We start from the raw sequence: 24,918 nt of genomic DNA, 5'->3' as shown, positions 1-24,918 counted from the left end.
GAGATGAGGGGACTTGCGCCATCAAGTCTCCGACCGACCCCAAAGCGTCCACGGAATCCGAGAAAAGGGTTTCCAGACATCAGAGCCCCGAACGTATCTCAAAGAGTTCCAGACGAGCCGGGATGAGGGGACTCGCGCCGCCGAGCAGACAACAGCCCGTCGAAAAAACACAGAGTTTCTTGAACAACCAAGTTCTCCAAAAAAACTGGGGGGTTAATGTTATGAGGGATTTTCCCACGTCCGAAAAACACGAAGGCCCAACCCAAACGACATGGCATGATATGCCCGATCCAAAGGAGGAATCGGAAACATCGACCCCAAAGTATCAAGGAGGATCGATATCAAAAGTACCTAGGCAAGGTCGGCCTTGAAACATCCAGGCAGGGTCAATCTCGAAATATCCAAGTTGGATCGATCTAGAAGTACCTAGGCAAGGTCGGCCTCGAAACATCCAAGCTGGGTCGATCTCGAAATATCCAGCCTGGGTCGATCTCGAAGTACCTAGGCAAGGTCGGCCTCGAAACATCCAGGCTGGGTCGATCTCAAAGTACCTAGGCAAGGTCGGCCTCGAAACATCCAGGCTGGGTCGATCTCGAAATATCCTAGCTGGATCGATCTCACTCACTACCTCACTACCTCACCACCACCTCACTATAAATACCTGAGAAAAACACTTGTCAAGGGCTGGCTTTTTCTCTCTCGAACTAGAATATCCCAAATTCTCTACTCAGTTATTTCTCTCTCTAAAATACACATTTGAGACCGAAGTCAAGAACAAAGAGAATCAAAGCCACTTCACACACACAATTTCACATAAAAAAAATAGGAACAATCTACTTCCATTCTCTCTCTAGAGTGGGAGAAGAAAAGCTTACTCTCTCTATAAACCCAAGGCTCCAAGCCAAATCATATTCCCTCCACAAGAGTGTCCAAAAACTTGAGAAATCAATTCTCAAGTTCTTCACTTGATAAGAGGAATATTCCACTACTAATCTCACAGATTCGAAGACACGTGGCCAAGTTCGCTCACGTCACGTGTCCATAAGTGTTAATCCAAAAAACGGCTTAACATATACTACATATTTAACTATATCTTAAATATCATATATTTTGTAAGGTCAAAAATTAGAAAATATATATATATATATATAATATTTTTAATATATTATGCAATTTATTTCAGTTCGGTTTTCCATCAAAAATGCATTTGAAAACGGAAATTAGTTGCCATTTTCCGCATTTTTTCTGTTCGGTTTTCTATTGTCATGTTAGTTTTCCGTGAATCAAGATGCTCGAAACTACATCGAAAACGGCATTTGAAACCTTTATTTTGATTAAAATATGTATAATTGAGGGTGTTTCGATGCGGCTTGACTGACTAAATCGAGGGTCTTAGACGAGCGTATTAAAGAGTTTTTTTTTATCACATTAAGATTAATTAAAAAATAAAAATAAAACATTTTTTTCTAATCACATTTTATTTTTGTATGTAACCTATTTTTTTCTTATAAATTTATAATCATAATAAATGACATATTTGTCCACTGTACTATGACAGGTGTGTCACTTCAGTTCATGAAGTTTCAAATCTAATTTTTTTATATTCAAATTTTTTAATTTATCATTTTTTTTGTCCATCTGTCAACTTTTTTGTCAAAAAATCTGTTAAATGGTGACAGGTTCAGGACATGATGACTTTAAAAAAGAAAATGATTTTCACCTCTTCTTCAATTATAAACTCTATTAATTTAATAATTTCTTTTGTTTTAATATATAAAAGAAGAATAAGATTTAAGAACTTTATGTATTAAAATTTTATAGCTTCATAATTTATTCTGTTTAGAAAACTAAAATAAAACTCTATATGGAGAGTGTTGGTGATGGACCAGAACCGGCTGAAATGCTATGACGTTTGAAAAGATTAGGGACGAATACCTAAAAATTACATTCCACAGAAGAAATTTGTTTTAGTTTGACTCGTTCATTCCGATGTTAGAATTTTCTAACGGAAATTAAGGCCTAACCAATTCAAAACTTATAGAAAAATTGGATAACTAACTTAAAACATTCCTCATTTTTCATATTTCACTCATATTTTCAAAATATTTCACTAGTAATTAAGTTTTTTCGGATAAAAATACCCTCATGTTTTATATATTTATTCAACAATTATTGAAATCTGATCACAAATTATTGAAATATGGTTAAGTGATATTGAAATCTGTTTAACTTTTATTGAAATCTGATTAATTAAACTATTGAAATATGATCAATAGTTATTGAAATATAGTCGACAACTATTGAAATTTGATTAATTGCACCTTTGCTAGTGGGTGGTCGATCCCCGGCTTCCTTGAAGCAATACCCAATCGTCGATGAGCGCGACAAGGCTAATTTAAATTGCTCTTTTACAAGCTGGTTTAAACCTCAGTGATATTTAAAAATTACGTAACAATTAATACTTATTTGTAAAGTACTTCATTACGAATGTGAAAGATATTGCAACCTAGTTGCAGTAGTAAGTGTGTAATAATTCCTAACATGTAAATAGAAAACAACCCATTAATCAACGAGGCTATGGATGATAGTTATTGATTCTAAATAGAAAACAACTCATTAATCAATTATGCTGATAAGCTAAAATTTCTATTATATTCGGTAACCATTCCTATTTAATTTATTATATTCAATGGGCAATATTTCTAACACGGACTACCTTTGTGACTCGGTAAGGTCATTCCCAATTAGCCCTCAATTTTCCTGAGTTTGCTTTAGCGGTATTTTTGAAGACTTTGCGAACTACCAGCTCTCCCTCTGTGAATCATCGGGTTTTTTTTTACTTTAGTGTTGTAGTCCGTAGTTGCTTGCTGATAATTGTGGATTCGGATAAGCACGCGTTCTCGTTGTACTTTGATGAAATCGAGATCGTGCCTCAGTATTGTGTAATTTAGGCTTTGTTCTTGTAGTGTGTGCTTGTATATTAAGCTTGGTTATGTGACCTCTATGGGTAAGACGACTTCGGTTCCATATACAAACAAGAAATGAGTTTACCCTGTAGCTCGTTTTGGTGTTGTTCGGTTCGCCCATAGGCTTCAGGGAAGCTCCTCGGCCCATCTTCCTTTCTTGGAATATAATATCCTCTTGCAGTTATAGAGGATCTGTTTGTTAGATACCTCTGCATGTCTGTTGCCTTGGGGATACCTCGGCGTGGATTTACTCGGGCGTATTTATCATTCCTCATAGAATGCTTCAAAGAAATTTAAAATTAAATATGGGCCGTTGTCAGTGACGATCTTGGTTGGTACGCTATGTCGGCAAATGATGTTCTTCAAGACATCCGTCAACCTATTGGTCGTGTACTTATTTGAATGCTTTAGCTTTGATCAACTTCGAAAAGTAGTTTGTGAGCACTAACATGTAATGTTGGCCTCCCGGGATCGTAGGCATAGGTCCGACGATATTCATAGCCCACTTTATAAAGGGGTTAGGTGCTAATGTTGATGGAGTTTCTTCGACAAGTTGATGTATAATTGATGCATGTCGTTAGCACCTATCGCAAGTGCGAATGTATACATCACATTCAGCTAAGATCGTCAGTCAAAAGTATCTTTGTCTTTTGATCTTGATTGCCAAAGATCTGCTTCCGGAATGATTTTCACATAGTCCGTTGTGTGTTTCTAGTTGGACTTTCTTCCCTTCTTCCAAGGTCAAACACTTCATCAACGGACCTTGGAAGCTTCTTTCGTAGAGACTTTGGTTACATATGCAGAACCTGCAGCCGAGGCATCTGATTTTCTTGGCCTCGGTTTCTTAACTATTTTATGATAGGTGTCTTCCATTTGTATTGAGTTGCCTCGTGAATGTAATTCACCTCGTTAGTCTTATCTGGGATCGCTCTTCGAGCGTGATGCTCGGGCTATCAATTGCTTCTACATGGAGGACCCTTTTGAGCTCGGGATCCGATGTAGATGCCAAATGGCTAAAGTATTGGCCGGGGTGTTCTCTCCTCAGAGAACACCTTTATGAGTTTAAATTTTTTGAAATATTTTTCAAACTATTTTAAGTTATAGTTCGGCTCTCGTGATCCCAAATTTCTTCAGAGTTTGGAGGAAAATGACGTTTACAAAACTTCTATTGTCTACCAAAATTGTAGATACTTCGTATCCAAGGACCTCGAGCTTTAATACAAGCATGTCATTGTGATCTCCGAGATCAGTGGCATCGCTTTCATCGAAAGTGATTGATACGTCGGTTTTGGTTCGGTGTGATATTTCAGGTCCATTTTTTTAGTGTTCTTTGGTGAGCTTTTGTAGAGTTCACCGACTCTCGACAATACGCGGACCCTCCGATGATCACGTTGATCCTCATTCCAGAGTTTTTGGGAGGCGGTGATGTCTTATTCTCGTGTGTTCTACTTCTTTTGCTTGAGAAGAGCCACCTCGAGGTTGAGGTCTCTCTCTTTTCTCGGTGACGACCTTCTCTTTAGGGGTTAGCATTCCGAGGTCAATACCCTCGAGTTCATCAATTAACTTTTTAGATAGTACATCATTCATTACACGATAATCAATCGTGTGGTCTCCAAGAGCTTTGTGGTGGGCGCACTATACCGTTTTGTCGTTTTCCCACATATTGATTTTCCTAGGAAAGTTTTCTCTTGTTTCTACACTATTTCTGTTGTCAATAGTGCCCACAAGAAGAGTTGTAATCCTTATATTGTACATTTGATGTAATAAAGTCTCATGAAGACTCTTGCTTGTAATTGCTTATTCATTAATAAAAAGTTGAAACGTTCATTCATTCTTCCTTGTCTGTTTGAAGCTTTATGATAAAACATTAGTCTTTAGTCCATAAACAAACTTAACAACTTGCGAAGAGACAAATGTAGATTTGCATGAACAAACTCTTCGTAGTTTGCTTAAAACGATATATTCGCAATCTAAGGGTCAAAGGACTATTGACCTCAGTATGATTGTTAGAAGAATCTATGATGTCTGGTTATGATGCATTGAGAGTTGGAGACTCTATAGTTCTTCTAGGTATCTTCCGAAGGTACTGAATTGACCAGTGCACTTCTAGAGACAAGATAAGAACAAACCATTTAACCTCTTATGTCTCGAAGTCACTACGTATGAATTGCATCGTGCTTACCTTAATCTTGAAATGAGACATGCCATTTCACACCTTACGTATTCTCATTTGAGAAAGTCAGAGTTCGGACTCACTATGTGATTCCGAACAAGGCCTATTCGTGAAGTACTAAGTTGTGAGAATGTCATGAGTAACTTTGTGAAGACAGCCTTCCTGAATGGCAATCTTGACGAGCGCATTTACATGGCTCAACCAGACGGTTTCATGGAAGAAGGTCAAGAGACCAAGGTTTGTGAGTTGCTTAAGTTCATTTATGGATTAAAGCAAGCATCTAGGTCATGGAATATTAGATTCGATGAAACTGTGAAGAGCTTCGGCTTTGAACAGTCAATAGATGAGCCTTATGTTTACAAGTTAATACACGAAGACAAAGTTGTGTTTCCGGTACTATATGTCGATGATATACTACTCATTGGTAATGACGTGGGTAAGTTATCTGAGGTTAAGGTCTGGCTGCCAAAGCAATTCGATATGAAGGATCTAGGAGAAGCCGCGTACATTCTGGGAATCCAAATCTTTCGAGATAGAAAAAACCGGACCCTGTCGCTCTCTCAAGCATCTTATATTGATAAGGTGATGGATCGCTTCTCGATTCAAGACTCCAAGAAGGGCCAAACACCCTTTAGGCATGAAGTCTCACTCTCTAAGGACCGGTCTCCCAAGACTGCACAAGAGATTGAAGACATGAGGAAAATTCCTTACGCCTCTGCCGTAGGAAGCCTCATGTATGCTATACTTTGCACTAGACCTAACGTCTGTTTCGCCGTTGGCGTAGTTAGCCGTTTCCAATCCAACCCTGGACCCGAGCACTGGATTGTTGTTAAGCATGTTCTTAAGTATCTTCGAAGAACTAGGAACTTGATGCTTACATACTGAGGTATTGACTTGACTATGACGGGATATACCGACTCCGATTTTCAAGCGGATAAGGATTCCAGGAAATCCACTTCGGGATCTGTGTTCATCCTTAATAGTGGAGCTGTTGTGTGGAAGAGTATTAAGCAATCTTGCATTGCTGACTCCACAATGGAAGCAGAATATGTGGCTGCTTGTGAAGCATCCAAAGAGGCTGTATGGCTTAGAAAATTCATTAAGTATTTGGAAGTTGTTCCAAACGTCGACGAGCCCATGACCCTTTATTCTGATAATAGTGGGGTTGTCGCTAACTCAAAGGGGCCTCGAAGCCATAAGCGCTCTAAGCATATTGAGAGGAAATACCATTTGATTCGAGAGATCGTGCAGCGCGGAGACGTGGAAGTGAAGAAGATCTCAACGGTAGACAACCTAGCAGATCCATTCACAAAGGCCCTAGCGAACAAGGTCTTCGACCAACATCGAGAGGGATTAGGCATGAAGGACTACACACATCTTCTTTGAGTCAAGTGGGAGTTTGTTGTCAATAGTGCCCACAAGAAGAGTTGTAATCCTTATATTGTACATTTGATGTAATAAAGTCTCATGAAGACTCTTGCTTGTAATTGCTTATTCATTAATAAAAAGTTGAAACGTTCATTCATTCTTCCTTGTCTGCTTGAAGCTTTATGATAAAACATTAGTCTTTAGTCCATAAACAAACTTAACAACTTGCGAAGAGACAAATGTAGATTTGCATGAACAAACTCTTCGTAGTTTGCTTAAAACGATATATTCGCAATCTAAGGGTCAAAAGACTATTGACATCAGTATGATTGTTAGAAGAATCTATGATGTCTGGTTATGATGCATTGAGAGTTGGAGACTCTATAGTTCTTCTAGGTATCTTCCGAAGGTACTGAATTGACCAGTGCACTTCTAGAGACAAGATAAGAACAAACCATTTAACCTCTTATGTCTCGAAGTCACTACGTATGAATTGCATCGTGCTTACCTTAATCCTGAAATGAGACATGCCATTTCACACCTTACGTATTCTCATTTGAGAAAGTCAGAGTTCGGACTCACTATGTGATTCCGAACAAGGCCTATTGGTGAAGTACTAAATTGTGAGAATGTCATGAGTAACTTTGTGAAGTTCTCATAGATATGGAATTCATGTACAAGATTGCTGAAATGCAATGTATATCACCTCATGCTTTGTTCCTTGGAGTGTGAATAAATGAACTGGCCAGTGTCCAAATTGAGTCCTGACTCTTTTGGATGAAACAATGTAACTTGTTAGCTCCTCGTCAATACATTGTTTCTAACTTATTCACAAGCGACAAAGGAGTTGAGGAAATAACAGCTAGAAAGGTAAAATGGTAATTTTGTAAATCCCGACTAGCTGATGATATTCATGAAGGGTAAACACTGATAATATTATGTGGATCCACTCATTACAATTAGGTTGAATTCTTGAGTAGAAAATAAATTCATTTGAACCGAGAGATTTTCAGTGTCAACTCTTTAGTGGAGTCAGTTGACATTAAGGCTAAACTTGGAAAAGGTTTGTGAACTTTTGAGTCCAAGTATTTAGCTCAAGCTTTGTTCATTTGGATCCATGAGGTCACTGTCACGAATCACATCGAGTAGGAATAGTTAAACTGGAAGCTAAGTCAAAACAAGAACGAAAATTGTCAAAAGGGTATTTTTGTCTTTTGAGACATAGGATGAAATGAATGTCAATAAATTTTTTGACAAGGTCATTTGATGAGTTAATAACGCTCGGCCATGACTTGATCATTGGGCCTTGTGGATTAATTTCACTTCATAAGAATTTTATTGAAAATTCTTAATGGGCCTTTTTCATGTTGTCATGAACAAATGAAGAAGCTTCTAGAAGCTCCTTCTAGAGTTGAAATCGGCGCCTACTACCCAAGAGAAAGAGAGAATATTTTGTGCATAAATGTATCTAGATACTTGCCAAAAGAAAAAGAGGAAACAAATCTCCTCCAAAGAGGAAAGCATAGGGGCGGCCAAGTAGAGTCAAGGCAAGGCAAGTAACAAAAAAGGAAACAAATCCAACCTTCTAGAAGGCTGCCTTGGCTGAGTATCTCATAGAGGAAAAGAGGAAATTGGCTTATGAATATGTGATATTCTATAGAAGAGGAAACTACCTTATTGAAGGTGAGACCTCTCCTATAAATAGGAACCTCTTTCTTCTCATTTTTCTCGTTCCACATAAGTTAGAGATTGAGAGCCTCTCTCTCTAGACCTTGTGGCCGCCCCTCTCCTCTCTCTCTCTATTCAATTTCATTTTTATTGTTTTGGCACCTAGGTCCTCATTTGACCTAGAGTTTATCTCTTCGACTTCAAGACTCATTCTTAAGTCGTAGTGTTTAAAAGTGCCCACACACCAATTCCTTTTATTTCGAGTGATTTAGTGATGGAAACTTTCGTGGTTGCTCGAGTTGCCGAGGAAAGAAAGAGAGACGTGTTGCGAGGGAGACGAACGTTTTCAACCTTCTGAAGGCTCATCAACGTTCAAGCTTCTAAAGAGGTTAGTAAATTTATTATGCTCATATTAGTTTTATTTACATGTGCTTGCACTTTGTCTAGGTTAGTAAAAACTGTTTTACTTGAAAAAGAAAATTTTTAAAATTCCGCCGCTTAACTAAGCGTTAAACTTTTTCTTAAACCCTAGATCAATTCCAACAAATGGTATCAGAGCTATGGTCGAAGATATGCATGTACATGCATTTAAAAATATGAGCTTGAAAATCGTTTACGAAAGTTTACTAATTTTGTGACAAGTTAGAATTGTTACCTTAGATTTTTTTTAATTTATTGCTCATGTCTTTAAATTAAAAATCATGTTGATTTTCTATGAGTTTGGGATGTTATTAAAACACATTAGAATCAGTTCTAAAAGTTCTTAATTTTTTATATTGAAAAACGTGTTTTAAGGTTTGAGAAAATTTCGAGTAATTTTGTGACTGGTTATATTGTCTTGCTAGTTTCTTTTATTTACTTGAATCGTTTTATGCATGTTGTTATTTCTGTTATACCATGTTATTACCTTGTTAATAAAACACAAATAAAATCTCTAACAACCTTCATAAAACGTTCCGTTACACTCGATTCTTTTTCGCACCTAAAAAGGACCAAGCTTTAATTATTTCTTTTTCTTCGAGCTGGAGTAAAACCCGCAGTAAAAGTGGCATAACTCTCTGCTCAGAAATCTAAATTTAATGATTCTTAAATCAAATTAAAGCTCTGTCTGTCCTCTGTCCAATGCCACCGGTTTCAGGTCAAAAGTACATCGGAGCCGCCAGTTATAGTGATTTTACTCCGAGGTGCGCGGCTGTGCCGAAAGTCCAGTTTTTTAGAATTCCGGATTTTCAGCCCCACTACCATGAGTTATAGAACTCTAATGAGAAAAATTTCTTGAGCAAAAATGTTTTTCATAAGATTATAAACATGATGTGTAAGATTAAAATGTTTTGATTTTTGAAAGTTTAATTGAAATTGAATTTTTACAAAACTAGTTTGAATTTTGAAAAACCGTTTTCGTTTTCAAACTTGAAAATATTTTGTCATCCAAATCAAATAAGTTTTCAAAATGTTTTCAAAACTATATCTATATCACATATGTTCGAAATCTATATGCTCTTGAAAATTTGAGTGGGAGGTCTCCTTGTAAACAAGCCGAAAAATAAAAAGATGTGTAATCTCAAACTTTCAAGTGTTCGAGTGAGTTGAAGTTCACACTTCCCTCATGCACTTTCCCGAAATAGAAAATAGGAAAAGATCTGAGTATGTCCCTTGTGCCTTTATGCACTAACACTGCTCTGAACATTAAAATCTAGGATTCTTTTCTAGTTGTCCGCTCTATCGCTCTATAACTAGGAAAACCGTTTCCGAACTTATAAGAGTCGATGTACCAACTCCAAAAACTAAGTGGGAGAGTTATACTTGTTGTTTGTAACCCACGATCCCCAACACTAATGAAAAGTGCAATTGTCGCTAGACTAAGAGTCACCCTCGTGGCCCTCTCTTAAATGAGAGTACTCAAGGGCGCTTTGCACTGATCATTGCTCAATGAGCTAAATCCGAAAGTGAGACAATGAGACAAGACCTCCCATCGGCGGATTGTTTTTTAAAGTCAATCTTTTGGACTAAGTTGGTTACACACTTAGACTCAATCCCTAGTAATCCTCCCTCGAGGCCCTGCGAAAGGATGTGAGTGATCAAACCAATTTTAAAGGTGGCTAGTCAAAATTGGTGTATTGACATCTTGGCTAAGCATTAATGATGTGTCATTTACTTATAAATGGAGATTTTTTGCGGCCTTCCCTCGAAGGAGTAAATTATCGTTTAGTTTATAACACCTTTGGATTTTATCAAATGTTTAAAAACTTAAATCCTAAACCAAAGACTAATCATAAACTTGTTTCAACTTTTATAGGCAAAATGTCTCTCAACCCTCTCTCAACCATTCTTTCCTCGAATAAACTCGAATGCGACAATTACGTCGACTGGAAACGTAACCTCGACATAGTCCTTACTGTCGACAAGCACAAATGGGTTCTTACCACCCCCTGTCCTCAAACGAATGAAGATTCGACACATGAGGAAAAAGATGCCCTGGCGGCCTGGCTTCGATCCGATGAGATTGCGAGGTGCTATATTCTGGCATCAATGAACAATGTGTTGCAACAACAACACCGTGATTACGAAACTGCCACCGATATACTCTATAATCTCCATGAGATGTTTGGAGGGCAAGGACGTCAAGCTAGACAACAAGCGGTCCGACAGTTTATGAACTGTCGCATGAAGGCTGGGACTCCCGTTAGAGATCATATGATGCTGATCATTAGCTATCTAAACGAAATGGAGATCCTTGGATCTGAGATTGAGGGGGAGACTAAAATAGATATGATCTTGGAAACTCTCCCCGAAACTTTTGATACCTTCAAATTGAATTACTCCATGAACAAGCTAGAGTACACTGTTACCGAGCTCATGAAGGAACTTCAAATCGCTGAGGCACTCACTAAGAAAAAGAGGGCTCTAGGAGAGGTACATGCTACTGCCTCCACCTCTGCATCTAAGAAGAGACCTCGCAAGGCCGAGAAGAAGAACCAACCTAAGGTTCAAACGAAGAAGAAGGCGCCAAAGGCTCCGAAGGTGGATAAGTCTAACGACAAATGCCACCACTGCAATGAGCCTGGTCACTAGCGTAGGAACTGTCCTGCCTACCTCAAAACCAAAGTAAAAGGTATTGTACTTATTACTGAAGCTTGTTTAGTAGCTGATAATGTATCATCGTGGATTATTGACTCCGCTGCTACTAACCATATTTGTTGCTCCTTAACTGTTTTAGGAAAAGCAAAAGCTTAGAGGATGGCGACTTCTGCTTCAAGTGGGGTGATGGGAGCGTAGTGTCTGCGAAGGCTGTGGGATCCGTGACGCTATCTTTTGAAGATCGTACTTTAAATTTGAATAATGTTTATTATGTTCCTTCCTTTGGGAAAAACCTAATATCTGTTGCTTAACTTTTAGAGCAAGATTATTATTTAAAGTTTATGAATAATGGAATTCGTATTTCTTTTTCAAATTCTTTTGTCACTGATGCATGTATGAAGAATGGTCTTTTTTACATTTATCACACTCAACCTTCCATTTTAGACACCGAAATAGATAATGATCTAATTAGGGAGCCAAAGAGGATCAAACTTTCTGAATCCTCTGATCTAACAAAATCAACACACCTATGGCACTTAAGACTTGGTCACATCAGTCTAGATAGGATTAAGAGACTTGAGAGGGACGGTCCACTCCAAGCCTCTGCAATAGGTTCACTACCTACTTGTGAATCCTACATAGAAGGAAAAATGACTAAGCGACCTTTCTCCGATAAGGGTCGAAGAGCCACTAAGTTGCTGGAACTAGTACATTATGATGTATGTGGTCCGCTCAGCCAACAGGCACATGGAGGATACGAATACTTCGTTACCTTCCCCGATGATTACTCGCGATATGGTTTTGTCTATTTGCTCAAACACAAATCCGAGACCTTTAACGTATTTAAGGTCTTTAGGGCTTTAGTGGAAAAGCAAACTGGCAAAGTGATCAAAACACTTCGATCTGATCGAGGTGGTGAGTATATGTCTGGAGAGTTCGATGACTTTCTTAAAGAAGAAGGAATCGCTTCTCAGCTTACCGCACCTGGCACACCTCAACAAAACGGAGTGTCAGAGAGAAGGAACCGAACTCTCATGGAAATGGTTAGATCAATGATGAGTTGCTCATCACTCCCTCTTTCCTTTTGGGGATATACCCTCGAAACAGCCGCTTATATTCTGAACCAAGTTCCGTAAAAAACGGTTCCTGGTACTCCTTATGAACGATGGACTGGCCGTAAAGTAAATCTGGGTCACATCCGAATTTGGGGTTGCCCTGCACACGTGCTAAGGCAAAAGACTAGCAAGTTGGCTAGTAGGTCAGAATTGTGCTTGTTTGTGGGATATCCAAAGGAAACCAAGGGTTTCATCTTCTATAGTCCCGAGGATGATAAGACTTTCGTTAGCACGAATGCTCGTTTCCTTGAGGAGGACTTTATGAAAGACGTGAAACCTAGAAGCAAAATTGTGCTTGAAGAAAAGTTGGGTGAGGAAGCTTCTACCTCATCTGTAAGAACTGTTCTTACCCCAACTGAAACATAACCTAACTCATCAGAATCTCGTCAAGTAGTACTTCGACGTAGTGGGAGAGCTACTCATAAGCCTGACAGGTACATGTCTTATGGAGACTCTCTCGTAGCCGTCTCTGACATGGATGATCCTGTTTCCTATAGCCAAGCGATGGCTTGTTCTGAATCTAACCTTTGGCTTGATGCCATGAAAGTTGAGATGCACTCGATGTATGTCAACAAAGTCTGGAAACTTGTAGACATTCCTGAAGGGATTAAACCCGTAGGGTGGTGTAAGTGGATATACAAGAAGAAAAGGGTTCCTGATGGGAACGTCGAGACGTTCAAAGCACGACTTGTGGCGAAGGGTTATACCCAACAAGAAGGGATTGACTATGAAGAAACCTTCTCGCCAGTCGCGATGCTTAAATCCATCCGCATACTCCTATCCATAGCTGCAGCTCTCGACTATGAGATCTGGCAAATGGATGTCAAAACAGCCTTCCTGAATGGCAATCTTGACGAGCGCATTTACATGGCTCAACCAGACGGTTTCATGGAAGAAGGTCAAGAGACCAAGGTTTGTGAGTTGCTTAAGTCCATTTATGGATTAAAGCAAGCATCTAGGTCATGGAATATTAGATTCGATGAAACTGTGAAGAGCTTCAGCTTTGAACAGTCAATAGATGAGCCTTGTGTTTACAAGTTAATACACGAAGACAAAGTTGTGTTTCCGGTACTATATGTCGATGATATACTACTCATTGGTAATGACGTGGGTAAGTTATCTGAGGTTAAGGTCTGGCTGCCAAAGCAATTCGATATGAAGGATCTAGGAGAAGCCGCGTACATTATGGGAATCCAAATCTTTCGAGATAAGAAAAACCGAACCCTTTCGCTCTCTCAAGCATCTTATATTGATAAGGTGATGGATCGCTTCTCGATGCAAGACTCCAAGAAGGGCCAAACACCCTTTAGGCATGAAGTCTCACTCTCTAAGGACCGGTCTCCCAAGACTGCACAAGAGATTGAAGACATGAGGAAAATTCCTTACGCCTCTGTCGTAGGAAGCCTCATGTATGTTATGCTTTGCACTAGACCTAACGTCTGTTTCGCCGTTGGCGTAGTTAGCCGTTTCCAATCCAACCCTGGACCCGAGCACTGGATTATTGTTAAGCATGTTCTTAAGTATCTTCGAAGAACTAGGAACTGGAAGCTTACATACTGAGGTATTGACTTGACTATGACGGGATATACCGACTCCGATTTTCAAGCGGATAAGGATTCCAGGAAATCCACTTCGGGATCTGTGTTCATCCTTAATAGTGGAGCTGTTGTGTGGAGGATTATTAAGCAATCTTGCATTGCTAACTCCACAATGGAAGCAGAATATGTGGCTGCTTGTGAAGCATCCAAAGAGGCTGTATGGCTTAGAAAATTCCTTAAGTATTTGGAAGTTGTTCCAAACGTCGACGAGCCCATGACCCTTTATTCTGATAATAGTGGGGCTGTCGCTAACTCAAAGGAACCTTGAAGCCATAAGCGCTCTAAGCATATTGAGAGGAAATACCATTTGATTCGAGAGATCGTGCAGCGCGGAGACGTGGAAGTGAAGAAGATCTCAACGGTAGACAACCTAGCAGATCCATTCACAAAGGCCCTAGCGAACAAGGTCTTCGACCAACATCGAGAGGGATTAGGCATGAAGGACTACACACATCTTCTTTGAGTCAAGTGGGAGTTTGTTGTCAATAGTGCCCACAAGAAGAGTTGTAATCCTTATATTGTACATTTGATGTAATAAAGTCTCATGAAGACTCTTGCTTGTAATTGCTTATTCATTAATAAAAAGTTGAAACGTTCATTCATTCTTCCTTGTCTGTTTGAAGCTTTATGATAAAACATTAGTCTTTAGTCCATAAACAAACTTAACAACTTGCGAAGAGACAAATGTAGATTTGCATGAACAAACTCTTCGTAGTTTGCTTAAAACGATATATTTGCAATCTAAGGGTCAAATGACTATTGACCTCAGTATGATTGTTAGAAGAATCTATGATGTCTGGTTATGATGCATTGAGAGTTGGAGACTCTATAGTTCTTCTAGGTATCTTCCGAAGGTACTGAATTGACCAGTGCACTTCTAGAGACAAGATAAGAACAAACCATTTAACCTCTTATGTCTCGAAGTCACTACGTATGAATTGCATCGTGCTTACCTTAATCCTGAAATGAGACATGCCATTTCACACCTTACGTATTCTCATTTGAGAAAGTCAGAGTTCGGACTCACTATGTGATTCCGAACAAGGCCTATTGGTGAAGTACTAAATTGTGAGAATGTCCTGAGTAACTTTGTGAAGTTCTCATAGATATGGAATTCATGTACATGATTGCTGAAATGCAATGTATATCACCTCATGCTTTGTTCCTTGGAGTGTGAATAAATGAACTGACCAGTGTCCAAATTGAGTCCTGACTCTTTTGGATGAAACAATGTAACTTGTTAGCTCCTCGTCAATGTTTCTAACTTATTCACAAGCGACAAAGGAGTTGAGGAAATAACAGCTAGAAGGGTAAAATGGTAATTTTGTAAATCCCGACTAGCTGATGATATTCATGAAGGGTAAACACTGATAATATTCTGTGGATCCACTCATTACAATTAGGTTGAATTCTTGAGTAGAAAATAAATTCATTTGAACCGAGAGATTTTCAGTGTCAACTCTTTAGTGGAGTCAGTTGACATTAAGGCTAAACTTGGAAAAGGTTTGTGAACTTTTGAGTCCAAGTATTTAGCTCAAGCTTTGTTCATTTGGATCCATGAGGTCACTGTCACGAATCACATCGAGTAGGAATAGTTAAACTGGAAGCTAAGTCAAAACAAGAACGAAAATTGTCAAAATGGTATTTTTGTCTTTTGAGACATAGGATGAAATGAATGTCAATAAATTTTTTGGCAAGGTCATTTGATGAGTTAATAACACTCGGCCATGACTTGATCATTGGGCCTTGTGGATTAATTTCATTTCATAAGAATTTTATTGAAAATTCTTAATTGGCATTTTTTATGTTGTCATGAACAAATGAATAAGCTTCTAGAAGCTCATTCTAGAGTTGAAATGGGCGCCTACTACCCAAGAGAAAGAGAGAATATTTTGTGCATAAATGTATCTAGATACTTGCCAAAAGAAAAAGAGGAAACAAATCTCCTCCAAAGAGGAAAGCATAGGGGCGGCCAAGTAGAGTCAAGGCAAGGCAAGGAACAAAAAATGAAACAAATCCAAGCCTTCTAGAAGGCTGCCTTGGCTGAGTATCTCATAGAGGAAAAGAGGAAAAATTGCTCATGAATATGTGATATTCTATAGAAGAGGAAACTACCTTATTGAAGATGAGACCTCTCCTATAAATAGGAGCCTCATTTTTCTCATTCCACATAAGTTAGAGATTGAGAGCCTCTCTCTCTAGACCTTGTGGCCGCCCCTCTCCTCTCTCTCTATTCAATTTCGTTTTTATTGTTTTGGCACCTAGGTCCTCATTTGACCTAGAGTTTATCTCTTCGACTTCAAGACTCGTTCTTAAGTCGTAGTGTTTAAAAGTGCCCACACACTAATTCCTTTTATTTCGAGTGATTTAGTGATAGAAACTTTCGTGGTTGCTCGAGTTGCCGAGGAAAGAAAGAGAGACGTGCTGCGAGGGAGACGAACGTTTTCAACCTTCCGAAGGCTCATCAACGCTCAAGCTTCTAAAGAGGTTAGTAAATTTATTATGCTCATATTAGTTTTATTTACATGTGCTTGCACTTTGTCTAGGTTAGTAAAAACTGTTTTACTTGAAAAAGAAAATGTTTAAAATTCCGCCGCTTAACGAAGCGTTAAACTTTTTCTTAAACCCTAGATCAATTCCAACAATTTCCTATGTCGTTGACATTAAATGTAAATCGAGGAGCGGGTAGCAGCTTGTTGTTCTGCTCCGTAGGCTTTGGCCTCTGGGTCGAACACTTCTTTTCCCCTTCGGTTGGACGTCGAATTTTGACTGTTCGAGGTGCCCTGATTCTTCAAAGTTGGGGTTGGTTTTTTTATTCCCTCATGCTTTTTTTGAGCAACCATTTTTTTGTCTTCGACTTTCACAAAATTTTGTTGCGCGATATAGTGCATCTTCGATTGTCATATGGCTATTGACCACTAGCTCTTCTTGACACCGAGATTCATGCCAAAGTTTGTACTTAAGCGTTGCTAAAGTAGTAGAGTAATTGACTATAATTTCCTTAGATAAGATGGTTTTGAATCTCGTCAAATACGCCTTAATGGGTTCTTTAAACTCCTGGCCGCAAGTTCATAGATTAGCATCTGAGACCTTAGCTTCCATAAACATTGAATAATGTTTGCGAAAAGCTGCTGAAAGCATATCAAAACTGTCCATCGTACCCTATCTAGCTTCGAACACTATTCTAATGTCGGACATGTCAAGTGCTCGACAAATAGACGGCGGTAGCTAGCATCGCGGTCCATTCATTCTAAATCTGCCTGACCAGCGGTGATCCAAAGGGTCGTGATATAGGCTTTCAGATCTCCTAATCCACTTTTATGTCGAGAGGCATATTTTTCTAGCGTCCTTTATACGGACACTAGAGATTCGTTGCATCGTCTCCTCGATGAGACGATCGATATCAAAAGATCCTGGACCTCGCGTTCAGCCCTGGGGAGTTAGCTGTGTTTCCTGTCCACCAGAGATCAACATGATTAGGACTTCGTTAAAATCGACTTTGAATTGATCTTCCCGCGCGAGATGAAGGTAATGTCTATTTTGATTTTTTAACTTCCTCCACGTGTTTCCACTTTATGCGAGTATTACCCTATTCCACGTCCTTGATCGTTGAGCTCGTCAACTCTTCTAAGATCAGGTCATTGGCTTTCTGGGAATTGTGCGCCTGAGGTGAGATGTGCATCACCTCGACGTCTGTTAGTTATCCTCGTATAATTTTCGAGGTGATCCTCTGATGAGTGTCATTCGAACAATGTCTCCCGAATCCTCAAGGCCCATGTAACAAGTGTTTTGAGATGTGTCTAAGCTCCATAGGCCCACGTGTAGGACTTTGCCGAAGTAGGACGAAATCCCACACCAACAATTATTAATTATGCAAAACCCCAAAAACTTGGACATAATCGATTATTAACGTTAATTAACGATAAATTCATTGTAATTATAAGATTCTAACGATTATTAACTTTCAATATTCATAAAAAAAACCAGAAATAATTTATTCAAGTGCGATGTCGAGAACTTCAATAGCAAAAGACGTGTCTTCTTTTGCTCGCCAAATATAAAAAACCATGTTTGTTAGACTCAGAGAAACAAAAACTAAAAAAAAAAACACAAAAACATTCAAAGATCTGGAAATCGTAAAAAAAAAAAATTGAAGGCCGAAATCTTTCGTATAAAACATCAAGAATGAATCGCTGCTGATTTCGATACCTTCGCCACCTCCTTCGTCACCTCGGGCAGAATTTTTTAGGCGTGGTGCGCGTTGCCAAATCTGTACAGTGGCATAATTGTATGTCAAAAAGAGTAATTATCTTCATAAAAAAAGAGAAATTATGAATATGTATAATGAGTATGGAAGAAAAAATAACAAGATACCATTGTGTTGAGAGAGAGAGAGAGAGAGAGAGAGAGAGAGAGAGAGAGAGAGAGAGAGAGAGAGAGAGAGAGAGAGAGAGAGAGAGAGATTATTCAATTGCGGCAATTATTTTTGTCAATAACTTATTGATATAAAAACGGATATAAATCATTTGATTAATCAACAAAACAAAATTGATAACTTGAAAAAAAAACCATTATTATTGAATAAAGGATATAAGAGAAAGTTCTAAACGCTAGTTCAAGTGTCAGCGCATCAACGTTGCCATTTTTTTTAGCAATTCTTAAACGTTGGTTAGATTGGAAATTTTACGTTTGATGTGGCCTAGTTGGTGATAAATTTTTAATATATTTATTAATTGTAGTTTATAAAAATTTGTATATTAGTTGGTATTTTTAGTTGCAAAAATAAAAAAGATAGAACTAACATGCAAATTTTGAATTATTTAACACATCATTAAAACTTTCCGTTTTAAAATATTGGCTATATCACAAATTCAAGCTTAATTTAAAGCCGGAGTAATTTTAATATAACGAAATTAATATGATTAAACACATAATAAATTAATATGTTTGAGTGATTTTTTAATCAGGAATTTGTTGCAACTAACCATTCCATTCACTCATTTTTTTAGACCAAGTTTCATTTTATTAAAATAATAATTCACTAATCCGAAGTAAATTAAATTAACTAACAAATTAACTTAATTAGTTCTAATCGGATCCGGTGCTTTTTAAAGCACGATTGAATAATAGGATTTAGTTCTAACACCATTTTTTTTTGGAAAACGTGATAAACACGAAAACTGTCATCCAAAATTTTGGACATTATAGAAATTGCCAGTGCTGGTGCTTTTTAATATAATTATAAGAGTAAAGTAGATTTTATCTCGATTTTGGTAGTTGGAAGCGATCATTTTTTTTTTATGTGTGTACATAATTTTTTTAAAACAATTTTTCTGTTTTTTGCCTTGTTTAATGTTGTTTTAAAACTAACACTTCATAAGACAAAAAACGTATCACGATTTGAAAAATTACTATTAAAAAAAACTAATCCAAAGCATCATTAATAACTATTGAAATATAAATTTGTTGAAATTTCCTATTTTATTTTCGATGGGATGATTTAAATTCGGAATGTCTTGTGGACCTTGGACATCTTAGACCCAACACCCATTATACAAGAATATCGCATGAAGAACAAAATTCAAAGTTTTTAACACTCGTAATAATAGCAAGTTCGAAAGTGCTTTGGTAGCCATTTTATACGTTATCCCCAAAAAAATATTTTTAAAGTTTTTATTACAAAAATAGTTTTCTTTAAGGTTTAAATAATCAATTTTCTTTATTATTCTTGATGTTTACAATTAAAAAAAATTGATTTACTGTTTTGGATTCTATTTAACTTTATTTACTATTTACAATTTAATTTAGAAAGAAAATAATAATTTGACATTTAAAAAACAACTATTTTAATATAAAAAAAATTGATATAGCAGTTACTTTAATAATATTACACTTAAAAAAGTGTTATTTTTGTAATTTCACCTAACTACATTCTAACATTTGCAGTGACAAACTGAAACCATAACAAATGAAGCCTTAAAGACGAAAAACTCATTCGAGTGCTTCCCCAGGTGGGTCCCACTCCCGTCACCGTCAACAAGGATCCACTGCACTATTTTCAAACTACACCGTCGGATGAATTCCCTGAGAGTCCCAACATCCTAAGCCCCGGAGATTACGACACGTGGCAGGGAAAAATTTGAATGCGGAGTCAAGCGCGCAACCAAAAAATAAAAGTATTATTAATCAACCTGAAAAAACAATAAAATGAAAGTGGGGCCCGCCACGTGTAACGGGCGCCGACGGGCCCAGAGGAGCACGTCGTCGTTTAAGTCTCCTCCCATTACTTCAAACAAACATCCCCGCACGTGCCTTGCACACGTGTCAGAACATCTCTCAAGTCTCATCTTTCACTCCCAGCATTCCTTTCTTCATCTTCTTCAAAAATTCAAAGTCTGTCTCTCTCTCTCTCTCTCTCTCATATATCTTCGGTTCCAATCAAACTCAGGCGAAGACGAACGAGGGAGTGACCGAATCGAAGCTCGATCGGATCGGGAAATGAACGGAATCGGGAGGCAAGGGCAGAGATCCGGTGCGGCGGGGGTGCACCACCAGAGGCAGTACTCCGACAACTTCCTCGACGCCTCTTCCAACGGCCGGTGGCTTCAATCAGCCGGCCTCAACCATCTCCAGTCCTCCTCCAACTCGTCGGCTGTTCAGGTTCCACTTCCGATCCCGAAGATCTATGCTCGATTGAGAAAATATTCTTCAATGTCAGTTCTTTGACTGGTTTGAGTTCGCAGCAGGACTTCGGCTTTTATGGCGGCGGCGGAGGAGGAGTTCAGGGGAACAGGATGTACCGGAGCTCGCAGCGCGGAGGGTACGGCGACTTCTTCATGGAGCCGGCCACACCGCCGCGAAGAAAGAACGGCGATGAGTCGCCAAGTGAGTTCAGCCCGGGGCTCCTGGATCTGCACGCCTTCGATACCGAACTTCTTCCTGAGGTTGGTCTCCGAAATTTCAAATGCTACATTTTGGGAGATCTTATTAAATTAACTTCAATGTATGTATGTGTGTTTGTTTGTTTGTTCATTTCGTGTATGCGATTTGTAGATGCCAGTGTCTTCAAGCATGTATGAGAATAATGCCATGTATCACCCTCCTCGAGGCCGGAGTTTTGACGATTCCGAGCCATTTATCGCAAACAACAAGCAGCCGGGCAGAGGGCGCGGTTTGCCCGAAAACAATCTGCTGAAAAGTTTCGCTGCGGATAAAGAGAAATCCAGTTCCGTGGCGAAGATTAAAGTTGTGGTATGGGTTTCTTCACAAAACGTTTTATATGTTTGTTGTACATTTCGCTGCTTAAGTTTGTTTTAACATTGGATGATATTTATCTTTGGTTACAGGTACGCAAAAGACCGCTAAATAAAAAGGAGTTGGCTAAGAATGAGGAAGATATAATAGATACACATTCCAACTCTCTAACGGTTCATGAGACTAAGCTCAAGGTAGAAATTACCAATTGCTTTATTGTTCACAGTCTCTTGACTATATACGTGTTTCTTATGTTTATGTACAAGTATTGGAATCTTGATAGCTTCTGAGTTTTGGATTTCTGATCTCCCTGAAATTTTCTGCAGGTTGATCTTACCGAATATCTTGAGAAGCATGAATTTGTTTTTGATGCTGTGCTGAATGAGGAGGTTTCGAATGATGAGGTATCACAGTGCATTCCATTGGTTCTTTAAGTTATAGATAATGAAGTTTAGAAATATTCAAACGTGGTAATTGTTGCTTTAGTCGGCGTTGTGTTATTATTATTTTTTTTTTCACCTTCTGTATTTTCTTTTAGGTCTATAGGGAAACTGTGGAGCCCATAGTTCCAATCATATTTCACCGCACAAAGGCAACATGTTTTGCGTATGGACAAACAGGTAATTTGTTGCTTTCCTAACTAATGAATTATGTGCAGATGCAACATAAGCTATTCCTTCTTAATGTTTTTCTCTTTCTTTAGTATTCTAAATCTCTGTATAAAATAGTTTCTATTGGGGTATGAACTCTAACTTTTATGCGTAAGATGCTTAAATGGTCTAAGTTTCTAATGTTTTCTCGTTGGACCTATTCAGGCAGTGGAAAGACCTATACCATGAAACCATTGCCTCTAAAGGCCTCCCGGGATATTTTGAGGTTGATGAATCACACCTACCGCAACCAGGGATTTTATTTATTTGTGAGCTTCTTTGAAATCTATGGAGGAAAGCTTTACGATCTCCTCAACGAACGCAAGTATGTAGCTTTGGCATTATTCTCTTTGAATAATTTTCTGGGATTATTTTAATTGATTAGTGACTCCCACTTGTAACAGAAAACTTTGTATGAGAGAGGACGGGAAGCAACAAGTGTGTATTGTGGGCTTACAAGAATATAAAGTTTCAGATGTAGAGACAATCCGGGAGCTCATTGAGAAAGGAAGTTTAAGCAGAAGTACAGGGACTACTGGTGCGAATGAAGAGTCCTCTCGATCACATGCCATACTTCAGCTTGTTATTAAGAGATCGGCCGATGGAAGTGAGTCAAAGCCTCCCCGTGTTGTTGGCAAACTTTCCTTCATAGACCTTGCTGGAAGTGAACGCGGTGCTGACACTACGGATAATGACAAGCAGACAAGGTTTTATTCCAAATCTCAATTTAAATTGTTCTCGTTAATTTCAGTATACTTAACTAACTAGCTAGCTTGGAATCTAAAAAACTATAATGCAGGATGGAAGGTGCTGAAATCAATAAGAGTTTGCTTGCATTGAAGGAATGCATTAGGGCTCTTGACAATGATCAGGGTCACATTCCATTCAGAGGCAGTAAATTAACCGAAGTTCTCAGGGATTCGTTCGTTGGAAATTCACGCACCGTTATGGTGTCATGCATATCACCCAGTTCAGGATCGTGTGAACATACGCTCAACACTTTAAGATATGCAGATAGGTAATATCATATTCTTGTAACTTCAGCACCACTGGTATTGATCATAAATTAAATCCAGAGACTTACGAATCTTTATCACTCTTCATTGTGATATCTAGAGTGAAGAGTCTTTCAAAGAGTAACAACCCCAAAAAGGATTTGCTGGCTCCAACGATGAACCTTAGAGAATCAACAACGGTTCCGATGTCTTCAGTCTTGGCAAATTCCTCTCCCTATGAGGATGAACAAGATGACAGTGACGATTTTGATATACCAGAAGATAATTACGAGCCGCCAAAGCCATCAAGGCCGAAGAACGTTAAGCTCGAACAATCCTTAATTCCAACTTTTGAGGACAGATCACGAAGGCCCAGCGGTCAGTCAACGTGGAAGGATGTGCCAAAGGTTGATTCTAGGAACACGCAACCGGATGATGATTTAAGTGCCCTTTTAAAGGTAATATACAGACATAACAGTTCAAGAAATACCAATCGGGTCTTACAAATAAAGTTTCATGTGTAAGCAATGATGTCATGTGTCGACAATTTTTTTTCTGTCTTCGCAGGAGGAGGAAGATCTTGTAAATGCTCACCGCAAACAAGTGGAGGATACCATGAATATTGTTAGAGAGGTACACGATTAGAATATATGAAGCCAGCTACAGTTGAACTTTTAGTACTAACAGTAGAAGCTTCTTTCCATGTATTATCAAACATTTATTTTTTCTTGAGATGTATTTTTTTTTTCCACTTGTAGGAGATGAATTTGTTGGTTGAGGCAGACAAGCCTGGAAATCAGCTGGATGACTATGTTTCAAGACTGAATTCAATTTTATCCCAGAAAACCGCAGCAATCCTGCAACTACAAAATCGTTTGGCTCACTTCCAAAAGCGCTTGAAAGAGCACAACGTTCTTGTATCTTCTGGTTACTGATTTCGATGAGGGGTATCGAAATATATTCTGGTTGGGACTGCGTGAGAATAGTAATTTGAAGATTGGCACGACATTCATCTGGAATTCTCCACCTCGAGGCATAAAATCACCATGGTGATTCTTTTTTATATTCGATAGCAATCTCTACTAGCTCAGAGGGGATTGGAATATTTGAGGGATTTAGGTTGAGTTTTTTGTTCATTTATACATTGCTTATATAAAGATTGGTTATCATTTTTTTAATAGCCGTTTCGTGGGATTTTCATGCTCATTGCATGTTTTGTATAGCTTTGCATCGCTGTAAGTCAGACCAGATTGCTTGGTTTCCTGGAAAATTGATTGATAGGGAAAATCATATATCCTATATCAGGATATAATACCATGTTTCTTCACTCTGTATCTGGTAAAGTCCTTTTTCAGGATATCTTTGTTGTGTTGAGATATTTATAATGAAAAAAATTTGGAAGTATCATTCGTCTATTATATGGCCAAAAAGTTTTTGAATGATAAGCTTAAGAAAGTATACTTTTGGTAGAGACAGACAAGGGTATTGAATAAACATGGGATTTCCTTTGAATTTTCGGTTAGGGTTAGTCAAAATCCTTACTATATTTATTTTACAAAAATTTAGCGATATAAGCCACATAAACATAAGCGTTTTTGTTTTAGCAAACGTTTTGTAAATTTTTCGTAAATAGCCAAAAACTGTTGTAAATATTTCGTAAATAACCATATTTACTAGAAATTTATTCTGCGTTTTTTGTTATTTTTATAGCGTAAATAGATTTACGTGGCTCTTTACAAAAAATTAACGAAATATTGGCTATTTAAAAATTTCTAACGTTTCATATGGCTAGATAGTCATTGGACCTTTTATTTTATTATTCTAGTGTGCAATTGTTAGGCCAAATTTATAAATAAAAGCCCTTTTATCATATCTTAATTGTGATGAACATTTTAATTTAAAGTTACTCATATTTAACATGAATCCAGACCAATGTTGAGCATTGATTTCATCTAATGTGCAGATGAAACAACTACAAGTGCCACGTCATGTGGATCCATCTGATTGTTTCATGTATAGGTAAATCAAACTCAATATTTTAAAAAGCATAAAC

The 24,918-nt window shown here is 38.2% G+C and overlaps 1 protein-coding gene across 2 annotated transcripts; it reads left to right on the top strand.

The window, feature by feature from the left end:
- The first annotated feature begins 20,280 nt into the window (after positions 1-20,280).
- Positions 20,281-24,269, top strand: LOC149385075 (ATP binding microtubule motor family protein). Of its 2 annotated transcripts, none has more exons than XM_089625588.1 (12): positions 20,281-20,626; positions 20,713-20,910; positions 21,020-21,217; positions 21,313-21,414; positions 21,547-21,624; positions 21,759-21,840; positions 22,036-22,195; positions 22,275-22,577; positions 22,670-22,888; positions 22,987-23,323; positions 23,433-23,498; positions 23,624-24,269. In XM_089625588.1, the coding sequence occupies exons 1-12, from the start codon at positions 20,465-20,467 to the stop codon at positions 23,798-23,800; spliced, it is 2,082 nt and encodes a 693-aa protein (XP_089481714.1). In that variant the 5' UTR covers positions 20,281-20,464; the 3' UTR covers positions 23,801-24,269. The 2 variants fall into 2 exon arrangements, with proteins under 2 accessions (XP_089481714.1, XP_089481713.1); XM_089625587.1 differs by having other exon boundaries at positions 20,710-20,910.
- The last annotated feature ends 649 nt before the right edge of the window (positions 24,270-24,918 follow it).

Source organism: Urtica dioica, chromosome 9, assembly GCF_054948205.1.
Source record: "Urtica dioica subsp. dioica isolate 48M chromosome 9, U.dioica_male_clone48M_v1_H2, whole genome shotgun sequence".
Taxonomy (NCBI): Eukaryota; Viridiplantae; Streptophyta; class Magnoliopsida; order Rosales; family Urticaceae; genus Urtica; species Urtica dioica.
The sequence above is the reverse complement of the archived record's forward strand: the minus strand, read 5'-3'. Positions and strand labels throughout refer to the sequence as shown.

Coding starts and splice junctions, on each gene's coding strand:
- LOC149385075 (XM_089625587.1), top strand. CDS start 20,465: ATGAACGGAATCGGGAGGCAAGGGCAGAGATCCGGTGCGGCGGGGGTG. Junction 20,911..21,019: donor ATACCGAACTTCTTCCTGAG/GTTGGTCTCCGA, acceptor TGCGATTTGTAG/ATGCCAGTGTCTTCAAGCAT. Junction 21,841..22,035: donor TTTTGCGTATGGACAAACAG/GTAATTTGTTGC, acceptor GGACCTATTCAG/GCAGTGGAAAGACCTATACC.